The sequence below is a fragment of the Antedon bifida genome, chromosome 10 (genome assembly GCF_963402885.1).
Source record: "Antedon bifida chromosome 10, ecAntBifi1.1, whole genome shotgun sequence".
NCBI lineage: Eukaryota > Metazoa > Echinodermata > Crinoidea > Comatulida > Antedonidae > Antedon > Antedon bifida.
The window spans coordinates 5,048,748-5,067,834 of record NC_136235.1 but is presented as its reverse complement, the minus strand read 5'-3'; the positions used below and the strand labels follow the sequence as shown (position 1 = coordinate 5,067,834).

The 19,087-nt window shown below is 30.9% G+C and overlaps 2 protein-coding genes across 3 annotated transcripts in view; both read left to right on the top strand.

Moving 5' to 3' along the window:
• The window catches only part of LOC144854210 (myocyte-specific enhancer factor 2C-like), a 56,244-nt gene that overhangs the window by 16,144 nt on the left and 21,013 nt on the right, over window positions 1-19,087 (top strand). For both annotated transcript variants that reach the window (XM_078712128.1, XM_078712127.1), the window contains exons 3-6: window positions 2,447-2,594; window positions 2,991-3,194; window positions 16,339-16,470; window positions 17,729-18,011. In XM_078712128.1, coding sequence (XP_078568254.1) covers window positions 2,541-2,594; window positions 2,991-3,194; window positions 16,339-16,470; window positions 17,729-18,011 — 673 coding nt within the window. In that variant the 5' untranslated portion in view covers window positions 2,447-2,540. The remainder of the gene's footprint in view (window positions 1-2,446; window positions 2,595-2,990; window positions 3,195-16,338; window positions 16,471-17,728; window positions 18,012-19,087) is intronic.
• Window positions 1-19,087, top strand: part of LOC144854231 (small ribosomal subunit protein eS7-like) — a 170,900-nt gene that overhangs the window by 139,856 nt on the left and 11,957 nt on the right. The gene's annotated exons all lie outside the window — the stretch shown is intronic.

The window sequence follows — 19,087 nt, the reverse complement described above, 5'->3', positions numbered from 1 at the left end:
TAAATTGATTTTTAAGCAATTATAATTCTAACTATGGCATCTCGGCTAATCCGTAGATTAGATACGATACTACAAAATGTTTAATATTTTGATATGTTATTGTTACTCCTGAGGACGACCAAAGTATATTGATTGAAACGTCGAGAAACTCAACAGTTCTTTTCAATTTCAGAATTAAATATATGTGGTGTACTGCAAACTTTATTAAAATTTTCCTATTTTATCAGGAGGTGAATAGCATTATTTTCTTAATCATTTAAATCTTTAAAACATTTTATAATTAAGATCCACAAATTGATAGTATAATATTGCATATTACGACAGTACATGGCAACAAAAAACACACAATAAAGTTGAGATTCAGCAACATTGTATTGCAGAAATTGTTGTTAAAACTGAACTACAATGTTTTATTGTAAACACTGAAGCTTTTCAAAAAGATTTAGACAATTGAGTTGATGACAGACTTTATTAAGGAATAGTCATATTCCAATATTTTCTTTTCAAATAGGTGTGGTAAATTTTAACTTGTATCTGGCTTCATTTTTTACTATACTGAGGTTAATAATACTGTGCATTGTTTTCAGAATACATTATGCTATATGATTTTTGTTGTTCTTTTACTCTTCACATACTCCTTAGGAGGTATTGCAATACTTATACTTAAACAATCTAGTGATTTTATGAGCTATGCAAGGTGAACCCCAGCAAACTGACCTATGACCCTCTGGAGCCTAACCCTGCACATACATCATGAATAAAACATGAGGATGAAACAGATGGTTGCTTTAATGTTTTTGTTTTAAAGGGGTAAGGTATACCCTTGAACTTTGTAACCTTGAATGTTTATCAAGGACTCTAAAAAAAAAAATTTATCTGGATTTTTGTGTTCATTATTTCATTTTGTTCTGATTAAAAATGCCTTTGTTTCTGTGACAAATTTCTGTTGAGCTTGTTGATCATAAATTCATGTAAGTGGAAATCTATAATAACATTGGGTTGTTGAGGCCTACAAAGTTATGCTTTCATATAATACGCAGCGTACAATTCCGCAACATAAAAGATAAGTAGAAGCCACATCTTACGACACTACAAGATTTGTGTACTATATTCACAAAACACAATTCAAAATCAATGATTTTGACCACTAACCAATCAAATTTACTAAGTGCATCCCAGATGTTTTGCCCTAATCTCTGATGATACTTCAGTTTGTAACAAAACATTAATTAATCGAGTCTACACACTCCTACAATGCTAATTATAATGTGAACTTGCTTCCGATATGAACATACTGTAAGCATAACTAAGATTACTCTGTTTGTCTACTAATAATATTACCAATTTTTAACAAAATGCCTCAAGGTCATCAACTATTTGTTTAAAGGTTTGCATGGCAAAATCAAATGTTGATATCAAGTTTGCGGTACACCACATATATTTAGTTCAACAAAAGAACTGTTGAGTTGACATTTTGATCAATATACTTTGATTGATCGTCTTTGAGAGTGAGAAAACAGAAAGTCCAGGATAATGGAAATATAAGTGAAATTGGGTGGGACTGGTGTGAAACAATAGCAAGTTTCTTGGACTTTCTGCATTCTCACTCGAACAGTTTTTTTTCAGAACTAAATATAAGTGGTGTACCGCAAACTTTATATCAACGTCATCAACTACTGTATCATTTGTATTTAAATCTGCAATTGTTGGGGGAAAAAATGGTTTATTCGAGGCTAAGCAGCAGAAACGGACCCTAAAATACCAACTGACTACAGTATACTGATGCAAGTCATATAAAGCCACTTTCAGTATAGGCAATATATTTGCCTGTTTGTAGTAACAACCACAAGTCTCTTGTGTGGTAATTAAACTTTTATTTGGGGAAATAGTATTTGATATGCTGAACAGTGCATGTCCAATTTTAAAGTACACACTCAAGTACATTGGTTACACAACCTAATTTTTCATAGTATATGGATAGGCCTACACACAAATGAGTACAGTAAGTAAAATTTAACTGGAATAAAATTATTGCATTGTACTTCTGTGTTGTGCTTGTGGTTAGTTCAGTTGCAATTTTAGGTTGCATTTTAATTTATTTCAAATGAAGCTTTCTGTACGCTTACCCACTCTTTTCTAAGTTAAAGTTACAGTATTAGATTTTACTGTATCTTGCACTTTGTTCTGTGTCCAAACACAAAAAATACACTAGTTTTCCCAGAAATCTAGGCTGGTTAAATCATGACACTGTAACACTATACAATAACATGATTTTAAATTTAAGTCTGTTAAGTTAACATAACCAGAATGTTGTATTAATTAATGTACCTGAAACTAATTGGAGTTATCCAAGGTAAATCAGAGTTATATCTGGGTTAACAACACTGAGACGTGTATAAGAGAGTTACTTTACTTTGTTTGAAATTATCTTCTTTTTTTTTTTCAGGTTTTGTATTCTAAGCTATTGAATTCATTTGAAATAGGACGTAGTTTATTTACGTCTCCTTGGACCATTTTAACTTCAACTCTTAAAAAACAAAATGGGACGCAAGAAAATAAAGATTTCCAGGATTAATGATGAAAGGAATCGACAGGTAAACTATTATATTTCACAGGCTACTTTTATTCAATTCCAGCTTACCATTTGAATCAATATCGGAAGGTAGACGAGAAGCTAGGCTATTCAAAGAGGCAATGCAGATTTTTTCTTTGGATTTATATACTCTGCATACTACCGGTTGTTTTTTGAACCGTTTAATAGAACCAATAAATAGAGCTTTTACCGTGGAGTATAACTAATACTGAACAGCATGTGATACAAAATTAACCAATCAAATATCAGGATATACTCTGGTGTGTTATAATTAATAATAGTACTAATTATAATAATTGACCTGTTTGTACAAATTAGCATTAACATTCATCTTTTTAAGGATTGTAAATATAATAATAATAACAATAATAATTACTTAAATATGTTTTATTTGTAGGTCACATTTACCAAAAGAAAATTTGGTTTAATGAAGAAAGCATACGAGTTAAGCGTTTTATGTGATTGTGAAATAGCGCTTATTATATTCAACAGTAGTAACAAATTATTTCAGTATGCTAGTACAGATATGGATAAAGTTTTACTAAAGTACACAGAATACAATGAACCACATGAAAGTAGGACCAATAATGATATAATAGAGGTAAGTTATTATCTATAATCTATTTAGTTTCAGATCTAACTAACGCTTGTTTTCCACTTGGATGCAACAAATGGACGTAATCACAAGTACCTTTATAAATCAGGACGCGATGAAGCATCCAAATTGTGATGTGTCTCCGCATTGCGTCCAAATGGGAACCAAGCTATATCAGGCCTATTACTGTATTTCAGAGGCACATAGTTAAGCAAAAATTAAAAATATGTTTTTTATCAAAATGTAAACACAGCTTAAAGGTTCTATAGTACACTTTTATTGCTGGCTTATATACGCCATCGTGTGCCTACAAATCCCAGTTGAATTGAGGGTAAACACAGATATGCACAGTCTAAAGGCCCATTTACACTAGGATGATAACGATCGACTATAAATAGAGAAATGTGCATTTTTCATACATAAAACAAAAGGAATATAAAAACTTTTCATTCTAGAACTATAGAATAGCCTTCTATGCTTCCTTTGATGAAAATGATATTTTCACATGTCCAATCAAATGACGTCATGATTAGTAAGAGCAATAATATCGTGACAATACAACGATTTTATTGTTTTTATTTATCATGACGACATTTGATTGGAATTTAAAAAATATTATTTTTATCAAAGACAGCATAAATGATTATCCTATAGTTCTAGAACGAAAACCTTTCTAATTTATGTTGTTTTATGTAAAAAAAATGCATGTTTATATATTTATCGTCCATCGTTATCGTCCTAGTGTAAATGGGCCTTAAAAGACTTTACTCCTTGAGAGATAGTTAAAGGGCATGGCAATAACTATACCAGATGCTGTGAATTGAATGTGCAGTATAATAAATACTATTTTAGTAGTATTACTATTTTGTCTAACATGCCAAATGTTCTTAAATAGTAGTTGATCATGTGATGATGTTTCAACCAATTGCTAGACAGTTAATGTTTGAGCCATTAATAATTACTACAGTAGTTGAAAGAATAATCACTACATATTGTTTGTCAAGAAAAAACAAACCTACTAAGGTTACATTTTTTCAAATGTATTTATTCCAAGGGTATTAAATGTGTCAGAAATATTTTGTTTACATCTAAATGTTCAAACATGAATCATTACTCAGTTGATCATGAAGCAGGTGACTGGAGTCATGAATGCAAGAACCAATAAACAAAAGGATAAGTCAGTCAATTAGACAAGCCATCGAGATGTAGCCAGCTAGAAACTACGGCTTTGCACAAGCTTTGTACAAATCCAGGGATGCATGTCAATTTGGCCTGGCTAGGGTTAACAGAATATTGATTGGCAATGTTGTACATGTATCTTTCAGTCTATACACTTTGAATGTCATTGTCCAATGATATGATAAATTCCCTTCTCGTTAACCCCTCCCTTTTTGGACCTGCAAAACTGATTTGTCGACACAGTATAATATTGATTATCGATATTGCAAAGTTAAATTTGCAAATCTTTTTTAAATATTTTTGTATTAATTTAGACACAACCAATGATGATAATGTTATATTAAATTAATAGTTTTGTTTCAAAGGTTTGCAACAAGTGTACCGTACATTACTGTAGGTCCATAAAGCCTTTATCTCTGGTGTAGAAATTTTCACAATAATACATTGCTCACTACCAAATTACTGTTTTAAACAGTAACCTGTATAGGTTAGTCCCTTAAGAGCTTGGTTTAACTAACTTTATTAAATTTATACTCAAATTAAATTTGCAATATTGCACAAAGAAGGCTGATAACAGAACCTTAATCTCTACCCCATCTAACATAAAGTACCACCAGTCTAAAATTTAGCAATTTTTCTATCAAAATAAAACAAAGATAACAAAATGAAAAGAATTTCAATATTGTAGATAAATAATTGTCTTTATAAAACATTTGATAACACTTGAACTGGTTTGCAAAGTTTACCTGTATGATTTTATCTATCGGGATTTAAAGAAAGGTTGGATTTACAACCTTTGCCTGGAAATTGGATAAACATTAGAGAACATCAGGTGATTTTGTACGCATTGTTGGCAATCCAAAATGTATTTGTTGTGAAGGCCACTTTGGTAGGGAGGAAGCGTTTTTAGGTACAAGTATTGGTTGTGACGTACTATATTGTACACTGTCTTTCTGAATTCAGATTGCCACACCCAATATGGTTGTCTTGGTGATCAAACCAATTATAATTGTAGGCATGAAATATTAGTACGTGATCCCAGGTATAGCTGTACGAAAGTGTTGCATGCGTATTTAACAGCTGGTTACCTGTCCGACCTTGTAATCTATACCGTTCTAGCGAGTGATAATGGCTGCAATCTCACCAGGTTCAAATAAGTCATCCTCAAACTCTGTATAATTTTATGCAGTTAGCGTTATTCTAACCTGTTCTAGAGGCCTAGTTTCCATTCGGAGAGGCAGAGAGCTATATTAGCCTAAATATAACTAGGTGTCCCACTGAGGATCCGAAAAAGGGTTTGTGAAATTAACTTACTTCGCCAGGTATAATGCCCGCATTGTATTTTCAAAATCTAAGGAACTTGTATCCAGCTGAGCTGGGTGGATATGAAATTCTAGTCAATACTGAAAATCAGCAGGTTGTAGATTTAAAAAACCCTTACTTTATATTTTTTATGGAATGCTCATTCATTCATAAAGCTAAAGACAAAATTTAGAAACATTTTTATAACACTAATTTAATTTTGAAAATGACAGTTTTAAGTAGCCTTTATTAGATAAACCTAAACTATTTTTTCATGATTCACTTATTTTGACATTTTTAGGTTATTGACAATCAGTTTTTAAGTGACAGTCCGGAAAAGTTGTACTTAGTACCATTTTCTACAGAAAATTACCTCATCACCAATTAACCATAATGATAGGTGTGTCAATTAATAATCACTGTTAATGCCATGTTATTGTAAAGTAACTGTCTGGATCTCTGATGTACTATGTGTTAAACACATCCTTGTTGCTTATGGAGTATTCTGTTTTTACAAGTATCAGTGTATCTTGTTTATTTAAATTTGATTTATTATTTTCTTTTAATAATAATAACATTGATATAATTTTATAATATAATTATAATGGAAAAAAAAGACATTTAATGTACAAATAATATAGAATTGTTAGAAATAGCTATACAAATATTAATTTCTTATACAGATTATAAGATAAATAATTATGCTTTATGTCAACATTTTTATTACCCAGTTTTGAAGAAAAAATAACATTTAACACAAAAATATTGTGATTTTACACTGAAAGAAATTGTGTGAGCTATCTTGTATATTATCAGAAAGTCTGTAGTGTAGTGTAGGTCTTATGATATGGTAATTGATAATAAGAATAGAATATTCTAGTCTAAAACTTGATAGAGCATTTCTTGCTACAGTAGTAGTAGTAATGTATTTTAATTTAACTCTAAAACAAAAAAACTAAAACTAAATTTGTAACAAAGTTTGATTTAAATAATCTGCTATGCTACTGTACCCTGATAGTATCCGAATACCTGAATAATTACAGTAATTATATTTATAGAGCAATAATCTGATAAGTGAACATAGAATAACAATCCTATTAAATACAGATTTAAAGAAAAAAATCATTGAAGCATAATTGTACAGTAGCACCCAATGAGAAAAATTTGTAGCTAATCACTGGGTTATAAAATGACCCAGTATCTCACTAAGCAATTACTGATTCTATGACAGTGGTACTTAAACTTAATTTGACAACTGAGTTGCTCCAACTGATCATGTCATGTTACAAAGACCAAGGGAGGAGTGGGTGCCTGTTGGGAGGAGTGGGTACATGTTGAGAAGAATGGGTGCCTGTTGGGAGGAGTGGGTACCTGTTGAGAGGCTTTTATTAATAGTAACTTAAATAAATAGTTTTTATCTTTATAATTTTTAATAGATTAAATGAATGACTTTGTCATACTGTGCGTATGTTCTGTATTCTGAATGTTGCAGTTGAGCGATTCATTTGTATCACATCTGAATAGTATATTTCGAAAATGATATTATTATTATTCCGAAAATTAAGTTTATTCAACTTTGAAAGTTTATTGAACTACTATTACATTAATATTTTATTTAAATATAATTTCTTGGAAAAAAGACTTTTGTGGGTTAATATTAATTGTGTGATTTTTTTTTTACTATACAAAATTAATTTTTGTTGGATATTTCTGTTTAAAAGTTTAACATCTAATCTTTCTTTCTATCTTAAAATTACCAATTGTAATATAGACCTACAGTAATTTTTCTTTAGTTTAATAACTTTAAATGAAGATATAAATTTAATGTATGTAAATTTTCCAATTTAAAAGAATGCTGCAAAGTTTGTTCTGTCAAACCATAAGCCTGTTTCCTACTAGTACAAAAGTGTATGAATATTTTTATTTATATTAAAATACAGTACCTTTCTGCGATGAATTTTGATTGAGTTTTTCACTTTCAGAGAAAAAATGGTAGCCAGATGATGCATGATCAAAATAAATATCATGGTTATTTGCTCTTATTTATATTGAGAAATAATCAAAGGGTAGCAAGGCTCTTTGAAAATGTAAAACAGGCTTAGTCCATTGTTTTTTCTGTTTGGAAATTGAAGATTTCTTTAAACCCCTCTATGTATCAATGTGCCAAGTAAACATCAAAAAGATTAGCATGATTTTTCGTCAACGCTTTTCATTAAATCCTCCAAAGAAAGAGTATTTTGTTTTCATTAGTATCTACAATCCAGTATGCCTTGTATTTCCTAGTAATGAAATGAGCCAATTGAAGGGATTAAAGGGATATGATGTGGATTAGTATGAGAGATGATCCTCATAAATACATTGGATGCGAAGTATTGGTACAGTAAACCTGTGCATGGTCTCAAGATAGACTTTAAATCTAGAGGAAGACAAAAGTAGAGTTTGAGCTGTTGGGGATTACCTTATTGACTATGCTATTGCCTTTTCATAAGAAATGTAGTTATGTTTAAATGATTGACCAGAACTACACTGTAAGAGTTTAAAATTATGTTTTTGTATGTACAATAGTACAGTAGTTACCAGTAGTGCAAACTTGACAATGGTAAATAAAAGTAGTATTTATATCTGTGAATTTTTGGGTGGTTTTTACATCATTGATATGCTCTCAATTGTGACTGACATTGCAATAGATAATTATCTTGCTTATATTTATACTGCTGAACTAGTCAGTAACTCATTCTTCAACTTGATCCAAGCCTTCAATGATATTACTTGAGGCATGATGAGAAATACTGGCCTCATCTATTCCCTTGGAAATTGCTGCTTATGTTGCTTACAAGTAGTGATAGGTGCTAAGTTTGTTATAGCCACTGTGCAATCATCATTGCTTTTATTATTACTTTTATACCTGAGTTGGCACCAGGCCCAGGGGTAGAGTTTGTCATGTCCTGACGATTGAGGTCAGTCTATATCATGCTGTTACACCATTTTCCTGTTTAGCTCTTAGTTCTTTGCAATCTTTTGGAAACAAACCAGCAAAGGAAATTAACCTTCTGCCGTTTCATCGCTGCCATGCGTCTCCAGTTTATGTCAAGACGAGAGCATCACGGATGATGTTGTCGCCAATCTCCGCCGAGTCAATTTACTTTTCTCGGCTTTTATTTAATCGCTCATATTATAAAAAATTAATTTGTGCTACAATTGATGGAAAATGAAGGATGTTGAAGAAATTGATTGTGGATTGACAATATTCCAACAAAAAATGAACAATGCAAATTAAGTAAAAAGTGATACACTTGATGATGTGGAACGTATAAGCCTTACTATAAACAGTCTTAAATTAGTATAGTAGTATTTTTTTCATCATATTTGCCAATCTGTCTGATTATAGTTTATTGAAGGTTTAGTTATATTGTGTGATTGGAATAAGTTATATTATATTAAAATTTATAGTAAATAATCATGGTTGCATGATACATTGTTAAAAAATATTGATAATGTATAGAAATAATGTATATAAATCCAACATCATCTTTTAATATGCTTATCTTAGGCCATTAATTTATTTGTAAAAATATTATTACTTAAATTACAATGATTAAATTAAAAAAGTATACAGTAACACTAATTAATTAGTAATTTTGCTCACAATAAAAATCTCATGTTTTAGAAGAAGATACAGAATGTTTAAAACAATACATTTTTGTTTTATAATATTGATAACACAAGATTTAAAATAATAGGCAAATCAGACTAAGCAGGCTTAAGTTTAACGTGCGTCATCAGATTGTTATTGTAATGAAAGCTGTTTTTGTTGTCCAATGCCTACAACAACTGAAGCCTGGATACAGGCCAGTTTGTTAATTTTACGTTCCTCATCACATTTTTAGCTGAATGACTTGTTACTACTGTATGGTATTTACCAATTTGATTTTTTTTTGTAAATGGATGTAATTAAAAAAATTCAAAGAATCCCTCAATTTTTGCAAAAATGACATTATCACATTTAACATTCCAATGTTTTTAAACAGCAACTGGGCTTTTGAATTATCATTCTCATATTTGTACATCACAATAGCTAATAGTAAAGCCTCCTTAATTTAAAACAAAACAAAATGTAAATCCCATACAAAAAAAACTTATTGAAATCTTTTTTTTGGCCTAAAATCTTCCTGTTGCTTACATACACAAAACTACCTGGGTTGTTTAGTGAATTTGATAAGGGTGTAACCAAGGTTTCCTTAACAGCCAGACCCTAGGGGTTTCAGATCATTAACCTAGTCCCAGACTAAAAATAGCTGATATTTTGTATATAGATTCCTACTAATTTGACCCGATTCCTGAAATAGCATGCTGATGACTAAAAATAACTTTGCTGTCGTAATCCAATCATTCAAAAGCAGTCGTGTCGACAGTTACCATGGTGAAACTTCCTGCAGTATAATTCTGACATTTCCTCCCTTGCATTATTGAAATAATTTCGTTTTCATTCTTTAGTTAATACATCCAGCCACCATAAAAAGTCTTTATGTTTCTTTTCAAAAGTTTTTTTGTTTAATTCCTCCTTTAAAAAAAAATTATATTATATAAAAAAAAGTACTGTGATATTGATTATATTCCCACAGCCATTAGTTACAATTAGTACTCCTTTACTCCCTAGTGTACCATTGATTTACTCCATAACTGTTCCTGGGGGATACAGGATTTATAAAGATTTTTATCTATTTCTAATAACCAGCTGATAAAGTGAAGGTCGCTATAGTAAACCAGTAGTTATTCAAAAACTACTACTGATTATAATCTGTTTTAAAGTGAATTATCTAATATATTTACAGTATAATTAATACACACTGTATTTAATAAACTATACAACTATGAAATTTATATTTGGGTATAATTTTTCTGTTTAAATGTATCTACAGTATAATGTATTTTGTTTTGTTGTATAGATTTTTGATGGCTTTTATTATACTGTACTATGTTTGTATCTATTTTTTTAGGCATTTGTTCCCTCTTTAGGTAGTTTAGCAAAATTTGTAATAAATAAAATATGGTTTTATCATTACTCACAAGAATGCATCTAAAAATGAATAATTTTATTTTTTTTATACTTAATTCTTGTTTACTATACTACATAAAAAACATACTAATACTATAATTAAACATGATTAATAATATAAACAAACTTTAAGTATAACAAAGCAAATCTTTGATAAAATTAATCCAATAACTCTGAGCTTTGTATTGAAAAAATATCTACTAATATAATTAGGTATTGATTGCTAAACCCTGTGTGAGATATTTTTTCTTTATGTTCAGTAAATTCCATATTTTTTCTCTGGGATCTTAACATCTGGAATTTGTTTTTTCTCTAATAATAGTTTTTTTATATAGTTCTTATCTTCAGTGTGTTTTGTATGTTAACAATGCAAAATAGTGTGATAAAGTAATGAGCTTTACTCACATACAATTAATGATCTACAACTTATTGTTCAGTTCTCATTAGTTCATCATTACTATTTTAATGATAAGTGCCTAAATATAACGAAAAATGATGGTAATCATTATGGTACAGTACATTTTGTGACTTAGCTCAGAAATACTTTTTTTATATTTTATCTTTCTTGTTTTATGCGAGCACTGTAACGCCCTATATCCAAAAAGTCTAATCTGGAATTTCTGGCCTGCCCATACTATTAGAGGAATTTACTAATTCAGTTCCATCATGTACAGTCTTTTTTTTTTATCATTTTAATTATTATAGGAGGCGGAACATATTCATAACATGCTTCTTCTGGCATTTTACAGATTTTACAGTAGGGGCCTAAACTGTTGTAAGAATCGAATTCATAAATCATAGGCATTTAATGATAAAAGATGCTACTGTAAATGTACAGTGGTGAAGGGACCATAATTATGGATTCATTTTTATTCCTGGTTACTACTACAGCATAAGTCATGGATTACCAGGTCATGTGGTTGTTAACACTTATGACATGTCAATGTAGTATATAATCCACATGATGGTGTTACATCCTTGCCAGATGATGCATAGTATGCTTGGCTAACCATACTTTAGCTACTTGATCTTAAGACAATGATTGACATTCTGATTGACAGATTTATGTCTGCTGTCTGACAGGCCAAACTTTCACCCCTCTGGTAGATTCAGTGGCAATCCCAATATTTTGAAATAACGGGATCCAGGGTGGAAAAATTGAGAAATGAAGTGCTAAACTTAACATAATGTCCTTCAGTTTGCAATGTTGTTTCAACATTTATTATTGGGTGCAGGAAGGCTGATGGGCCTTTCAGAATATAATACTTTAACCAAAGGTAATCAAAACAATTTATTAATAAAATATGTAATTGCCTTGTTGTACATATTGTACACCTGTTTAGAAATATCATAGCATTAAATATATATTTCCATGTTATTTAAACCACTTTTTTTGTTGGGCTTTTTTCACTGACTTTATTTGTATAATCGCTATCTGCAACTGACCCTATGCCCATACAATTTGCATAATAGATAAGGTACTGTGCTGTATACACACAAATGAAAAGCATAAATCTCAAAGTCTAAATTTCATTGACAACTTCAAAATGTATGAAACAGAAATAACAATGATTTTTTTTATAAAAAAGAATTTTCAATATTGTGTTAATAAAAATAAGGTTTGGTTCCCACTAGAGACGCAACACAAGAACATAAGTGCAATGTAAGTGATTTGACCAATCACAGGCAATGGGTTATTCGACCTGTTGCTTGTCATTGGTCAACTCGCTTGTGTTGTGTCTATGTCTTTGAGTTGCATCTGTAGTGGAAACCAAACTTAAGCAGTAACATATTAATTCCAATAGAATAAAATGATATAACAGTATTGTAGCTCATGTTTTTATAGAGTTTTTTAGAGTTAACTTTATGATTAAACTTTATTTTATTTTTATTTATTTTATTTTATGTCTTTAGGCAATGTGGCCAAGGATTACCAATAGTGAATTGATCACTGTCCTATCAGATAGGTGGTAATCCCCCTGATACAGAGGCTATTTTGTTAACCAGTTCACCGGGGTAACCCCCTACTCTTCTCAAATAATGAACTGGGTTCTTTAAAGTGCACATAGGTTGTAACTGTGTACACTGGACCTACGGTTTATAGTCCTTATCCGAGAAGACTTTCCACCACCAGAACTAGGAGCGAGTCGGCCTCGAACCCTTGCCGATGTTGTTGGCTCTTTAGGTACGGTAAACGGCGCCCCTGCCTTAACCGCTCGGCCATTTGACTCACTCGCTTTATATTGATGGTATTTATTATCCAAGCAATATACTGTAGCACTGCAGCAGTAAATAATTATGATATTTTGTTTGAAAGCCAATTTTCTGACAATGACATTGATTGTGTTTGGCTAATTGGCCACTGGTGATATTTATGCCAGAAAGTAGATGGTTTTATGGCTCAGCTGGACATGGGCACTTCCTACTGTGTTACACCAGGTCATTGGATAACGTGTGCATTCAAGCATGGAGAATCTTTATGCTTCAGCTCTTCAAGTAATACTGTACAGTATTAAAATATTAGCCAAAAACTAGAGGGCGGCTAAGGCGACGTCAAAGTTAAAAGGTTAGAAGGGAGATTCTACAAGATGGATGCCATTTTAGGTTGTCTAAGCATGGGACAACTTTACTTTGTCATCTGATTTGTATCAGCCATTATTCCATGGCTTGGATGCAGTACTGTTTGAATGCGTTTTGAGTTTTTATTTAATTAGTGTTTGCCATCTTTAGCTTAAGTACTTTGACCAAGATGTATTTTACCAATGGTGATTATAAATAGTGCCCTTTATTTCACTTAGCAAACTATTCAATTCAAAGTGTTTTGTATTGTAGTCCATTAGTTATTTTTGTACTGTTTTTTTTAAACTTTCCTTTGATTTGAAAGGTCTTGTGGGCTTTAACCTGCGTCAGTGTGCTGTTGTTTTATGGGAACATGACATTTTAAAATGATAAGCTTGGATGATGCTTATTATTGTTTTGTCTTTTCTTCTGGCAAACCTTTGTTGCACTGTATTTAAGTGAACCACCCTTTACTAGCATAGTAAGTAGTGGGATTTTGTTCAGGAATTTACTGAATGGGAGCAAATGAACAATTAGAAACAGGATCTAGCATACTATTACCACCATTTAATTGTTGCATTTACACTTTGTGATTTCCTGTTCACAAGTTTTTGTATTGAACTTGACTAGCATGTTTACCTCGCTAGTTGATGTGTATCCGGTTTGCTAGTGGATTCTTGATGAGGTTCTCGATTTGCTACTGGATTCTTGATGAGAGTCTAGATCAGTTGATTAAAGGTCATAAGGTCATACGACCAAATTTGGATTAATGAGGATATTTCTATGTTTGTCAGCATTTTCTCAAAGATAATTAAAGGTTATGAATCTGATTCTAAAATAGAATTTATATTTGTTTGAATTTGTGATTGTTTTACACCCAGCCATATTCAATAACCATAATTCCCTTACTACAATAAATACTAACAGTATTTCACAAAAATAATAAATAGTGTGTATTAAAGAATTGTGCGATTTTATTAATGTATAAGTGCACATGTTTTCCTTAGCGGTGGTCTAATATTATAATACAGTCACTGATCTAAATTGGTATACAGTAGTATGAATTGCAAGACAGTACAGTACGCTATAATATGGTGATGCATTGTGGGATGTTTTCTCTTTAATCCTTTATTTATGATCAAATACACAGGATAAATAATTCGAAATTGATGTTAAACTAGATTATGTAATCTGAAGTGCTGTATAAACATTAGTCTTAATGAAACAGTTTTGTTGGGAAAATAATAGTTTGTTTTACACTGATACACTAAAATGGGGATGTGGTTGATTTTAATTTTACAGTATATTGTTTGCTTGATATGATTTTACTATAGGTGGCAGCAGATAACTTTCTACAATTTCCCCTCCCCCTTCATTAATTTTACTTGTTATGGTTTTTATACCAGCTAATTAATCAAATGAATCAGGATAAAAATCTGAATGCATTCAACAAAATATTAAAATTACTATAAAAACTGTTGCGGTACAACTATGAAGGAAAACTATATTGGAAATGGTCACCAGTGTCAAGTTCCACAACGTAAACAAATTGTGTATGCTAATTACAGTATACCTGAGACAACATAAACAAATAAAAAACATAATTTGCCTTGCAAATGTATGAGAAGATTTAATTTATTTTATCACCTTCGTTTATTTTTTTAAAAGATGATACTGATCATCCTGCATCTATTCTCTTTTTGAACCGTGATTATCCACGGCAACCATGTACGTCACTACACATTTTTCTACTATTTAATGTATAAAGATCCTTTGGCCTATTACTCACAATATGCCTTCAGTGATAGGATATAAAACAAACCATTTTCAGACTCAAGTTATATTTGAAGCCTTATTCTGAACACCTCTCCAAAGGTTAATGATTATAGTCACTGCTTTGAAGGTGCAACATTATTATAATTTTTTCTTGAACTTTGCATTCAAATAGTAACACTACAGTTGTTTTACATTATTTTTGTAAGCCAAATTATGTAAGAAGGTAATGTATTTATGTTCAGGAAATCATGCCTTTTAAAAAATGTAGTTCCAAATGTGTAAGTTAATTTGGAGAACATGGAGCTGACGTCACATACAGATGATAAAAAAATATAATATTCATAAATGATAATTGTCAATATATTTAATATAGATAGATCGATGATAGTCAATGTGACAGTCAATTACATTTCTACAATTTCAAACCAGAATTTTAAACAACTCAAAGTGGCTAGTATTTTAATGTAAAAAAAGGTTTTTTAAATGTTATACAGTACTGTACTTACAGTTAACATTTTATCCTCTATATTTTGTTTAGTGTATAAAGTTGAACTAAACATATTATGTACCTTAATTCACATCTTTGTTAGGGTCCCTCAGTACAGTTTGTGTAATAATAAAAATTATAAATAAAATTTGTATTGAACTTTTAAAAGAATGCAAAATAAAATCAACTTAAATTTAAATTTCACATAATTCACAAGTTTAAGTTTGTTTTCTGTTTGTTGGTATAAATAGATTATTTTAGTATTTGATACATACTATTGTCTGAATTTCATGTTTTTTGATATCTGAATGTTTAGCTTAAACAACTGCAGTTGGTAAAATATCGGACAGTATATTTCATCTAGTACTGGCTAACTGTCACCGACAATTTAATGGTTGGTTTGTGATTGAACTTTTAGCTAGTTAATGCCATACATTTTGATGCGATAAATATGTGTAGCTAGCCAACCAATCTCTATTACTGTACTCTATTCTTTAGATTGGCAAGATGTTTGATAATGTAATCCACCATATATGTACAAATATTATTTATCCATATTTTCTCCATGGAAAACATTATTTTGTTGTTGTTTATATTGTTGTTGTTGTTTGATTGAAGCTCCGTATTCAAGGTTGATTATATCATATAGCACCAAAAGTTGACAAATTTAAAGTTAATTATGTATTCTGTATAGATTTTAATTAATTTATGGTAATAGTACAGTAGTTGAACGTATGAAATTTTGTATGATTAATAGTTTAAAAATATTTTCTTTTTTCTTGATCACCCAGGTTCTGAATAAAAAAGAAAACAAAGGTTGTGAGAGCCCAGATGGAGAAGCAGAATACACACTAACACCAAGAACGGAGGAGAAATACAAGAAAATTAATGATGAATTTGACAGAATGATGGGTCTTAGATCGGTAAGACAAAGAACAGCTCTTCTTGTAATTATAAAGTAGATAATCGTACTAGAGTATATAGAACATATTGCCTAGCCTGGAACTAGTGTACAGTATGTAAAAAATAACCGATCTTGGACCAATAGTGGACTCCAGGATGGTGAAATGCCCATTTCAAGTTATACAATATACTAATACTGTATGTGTTGTGAATTAGAGAGAGAATTGAAATGTCTGCACAACTCTCTGCCTATGTCAACATTTTTTGCATGGCTATCTGTTAAAATCTATTGATAGGTCAGTTTTTATCAGTCAGTTTCAACCAGTTTCTTTCACTGTTTCAACCAGTTTCTTTCACTGTTTCAGTGGTTTCATACAGTAAACCCATTTAACATACCTATACTACTGTACTACAGTAGTAACCCTATACCAAAAAGACTGTCCACAACAAATATAATGATGATAGTCAACAGCAATGGAAGAGTGGCATTGATGTTAAACACTACTACTATAATAGTACAATTTAAGTATAATCCATGCATACAAAGTATAATTCCACCTCCAAATTTAGCTTAAATTCCTAAGACTTAAATAGATTGTTGTTAAATGCAATCTGAATATAATTCATTCCCACCTATGTTATACCATATAGTACTACAGTACTAAGAAAAATGTTGTTTTAGGGTTGATGATTGAATTTATTAAACTTATGGTCTCGGGTGGAAAATCTACATTTTACTTAGCTGTATGATTGAAAATCAGTGAAATTAGCACCACTATTCACTGGTTTTTTTTTTTATGGATAATGACACTTAACTTAAGTAAACAAGTGGTGTACTCTTATATTACCACTAAAGAGCAAACCACATCTAGATAGATGTATGCATCTGTCAAGATCATAATTAAATATCTTTGGTGTATACTATAGTACAGCAACTGTCCTCCAATATTAATTTCTCTGATAGCATTTAACAAAAGAACTAACTGCTTAAATTTGTTTTTATGCTAAACAGTAGTGAATGAACTCAAACATGTCAACAAGCATTTCTGTATTTCCCAATCTTAAGCTCTGTCTACACTATCAAAAATGTGTGATGTGCCCATATTTGGACATGATAATGTCATATCACTACCATATTTAAGCATATCATCACTACCATATTTGGGCACATCACATTTGTTTGTCACATAAAGTTTGATAGTGTTGACAGAGCTTTATAAGTAATTTCAACATTTTAAATATGATATTAAAGAATTTTTTTCTTGAATTTCTTTTCAGTCTGGTCACATGAACTATCCTCCAAACATGCCAGTAAGCATTCCTGTTTCTCAACAACATCCCGGCAGTCATGTCAGCCATCCAGATTACAGTCAACCCAGCAGTTCGTCGACTCTGCTTCCACCACAACACAATCCCAGACATAGCTTAAGTCCTCAACCGCCAATGTCAAGAACCAGTTTAAGCCCGCAACCTCACATGACACGGACCAGTATCAGCCCCCAACCACAGATGGGTCGTTCTAGCATGAGCCCTAGGCCTCCTCCAAGGCCTGCTAGTACAGGTTAGTTTAAATGTTTGCTTATTCTAAATGAATGTGATTTTACAATAGTGATTTTAATATATTAGTGATTTAATATGCTTTATTTCTCGTATCTTAAACGTAAGTAAACATTTTTTAGCCTTTCAAATAGAAATATGACAAATATTAATTAAAAATTATTATTTGTTATGGCCTATACAGTACAGAGAGGTAAGTAGATTTGTAAAGAAGTATGCATTGAAGTATATACTAAATGTACCATTGTTTAAATACAGTTACAGTAGGTATATAAACTTAAAGTATACTATTACATTTAGAATTGTTAATATAAACTGAATTAATTGTTAAGAAGTTCCAACATATTATTTTTGTAATTTATGTTGTTACCATCAGAGAAGATTTAGGTAATGATTTTTATGCTAAATAACAATTTCCTTAATAATGACTATGTCAATGAACAGGATATTTAATAATAATAATTAAAGCATTTACTGTATAATGCACTATGTCCAATAACATTGTTCTTAGGTGTAGTACACACTAAATAATTAGTAACAAAAGCAATCAGAGATGTCTGCCAGCTCTGAGCTCTAAATTTTAAATGATTAGGCCTCATTTTTAAATTTTGTAGGCCAACAGTCTAATGTAATATATTATGTACATTATTATATATAAATGATGTACAATAGTTTTTGGGACAAAAATTTACACGCCCTAAATAAGGCCCAGAATTAAAATCTGGGTCTAGATTGCCTTCAAGATTTTATTTGTAGCTATTTCTGGTTTGAATTTGGTAAATATCTGTCTAAAATTAGACAAAAGTGGTCCAGAATTGGGATCCAAATTTTAATAGAGCCTTCCGTGACTGTATTGATCTAGCTGTGGTGAAAATTTTATAAAAATCTGTCTTTTAGTCTGGCAACTAACAAACAAACAAATATCACAAAATTAATATAACCTCTTTTGCAGAGGTACTGCAATACTATAATAGTGTTTGTAAAAGATATTGACAGAAACCATACAGAGATTTCTTTGATATGTTGTTGATGTTAGTAATGGTGTTTTTTAGTTGTTGGTATTGTGGTGTATTGACATGA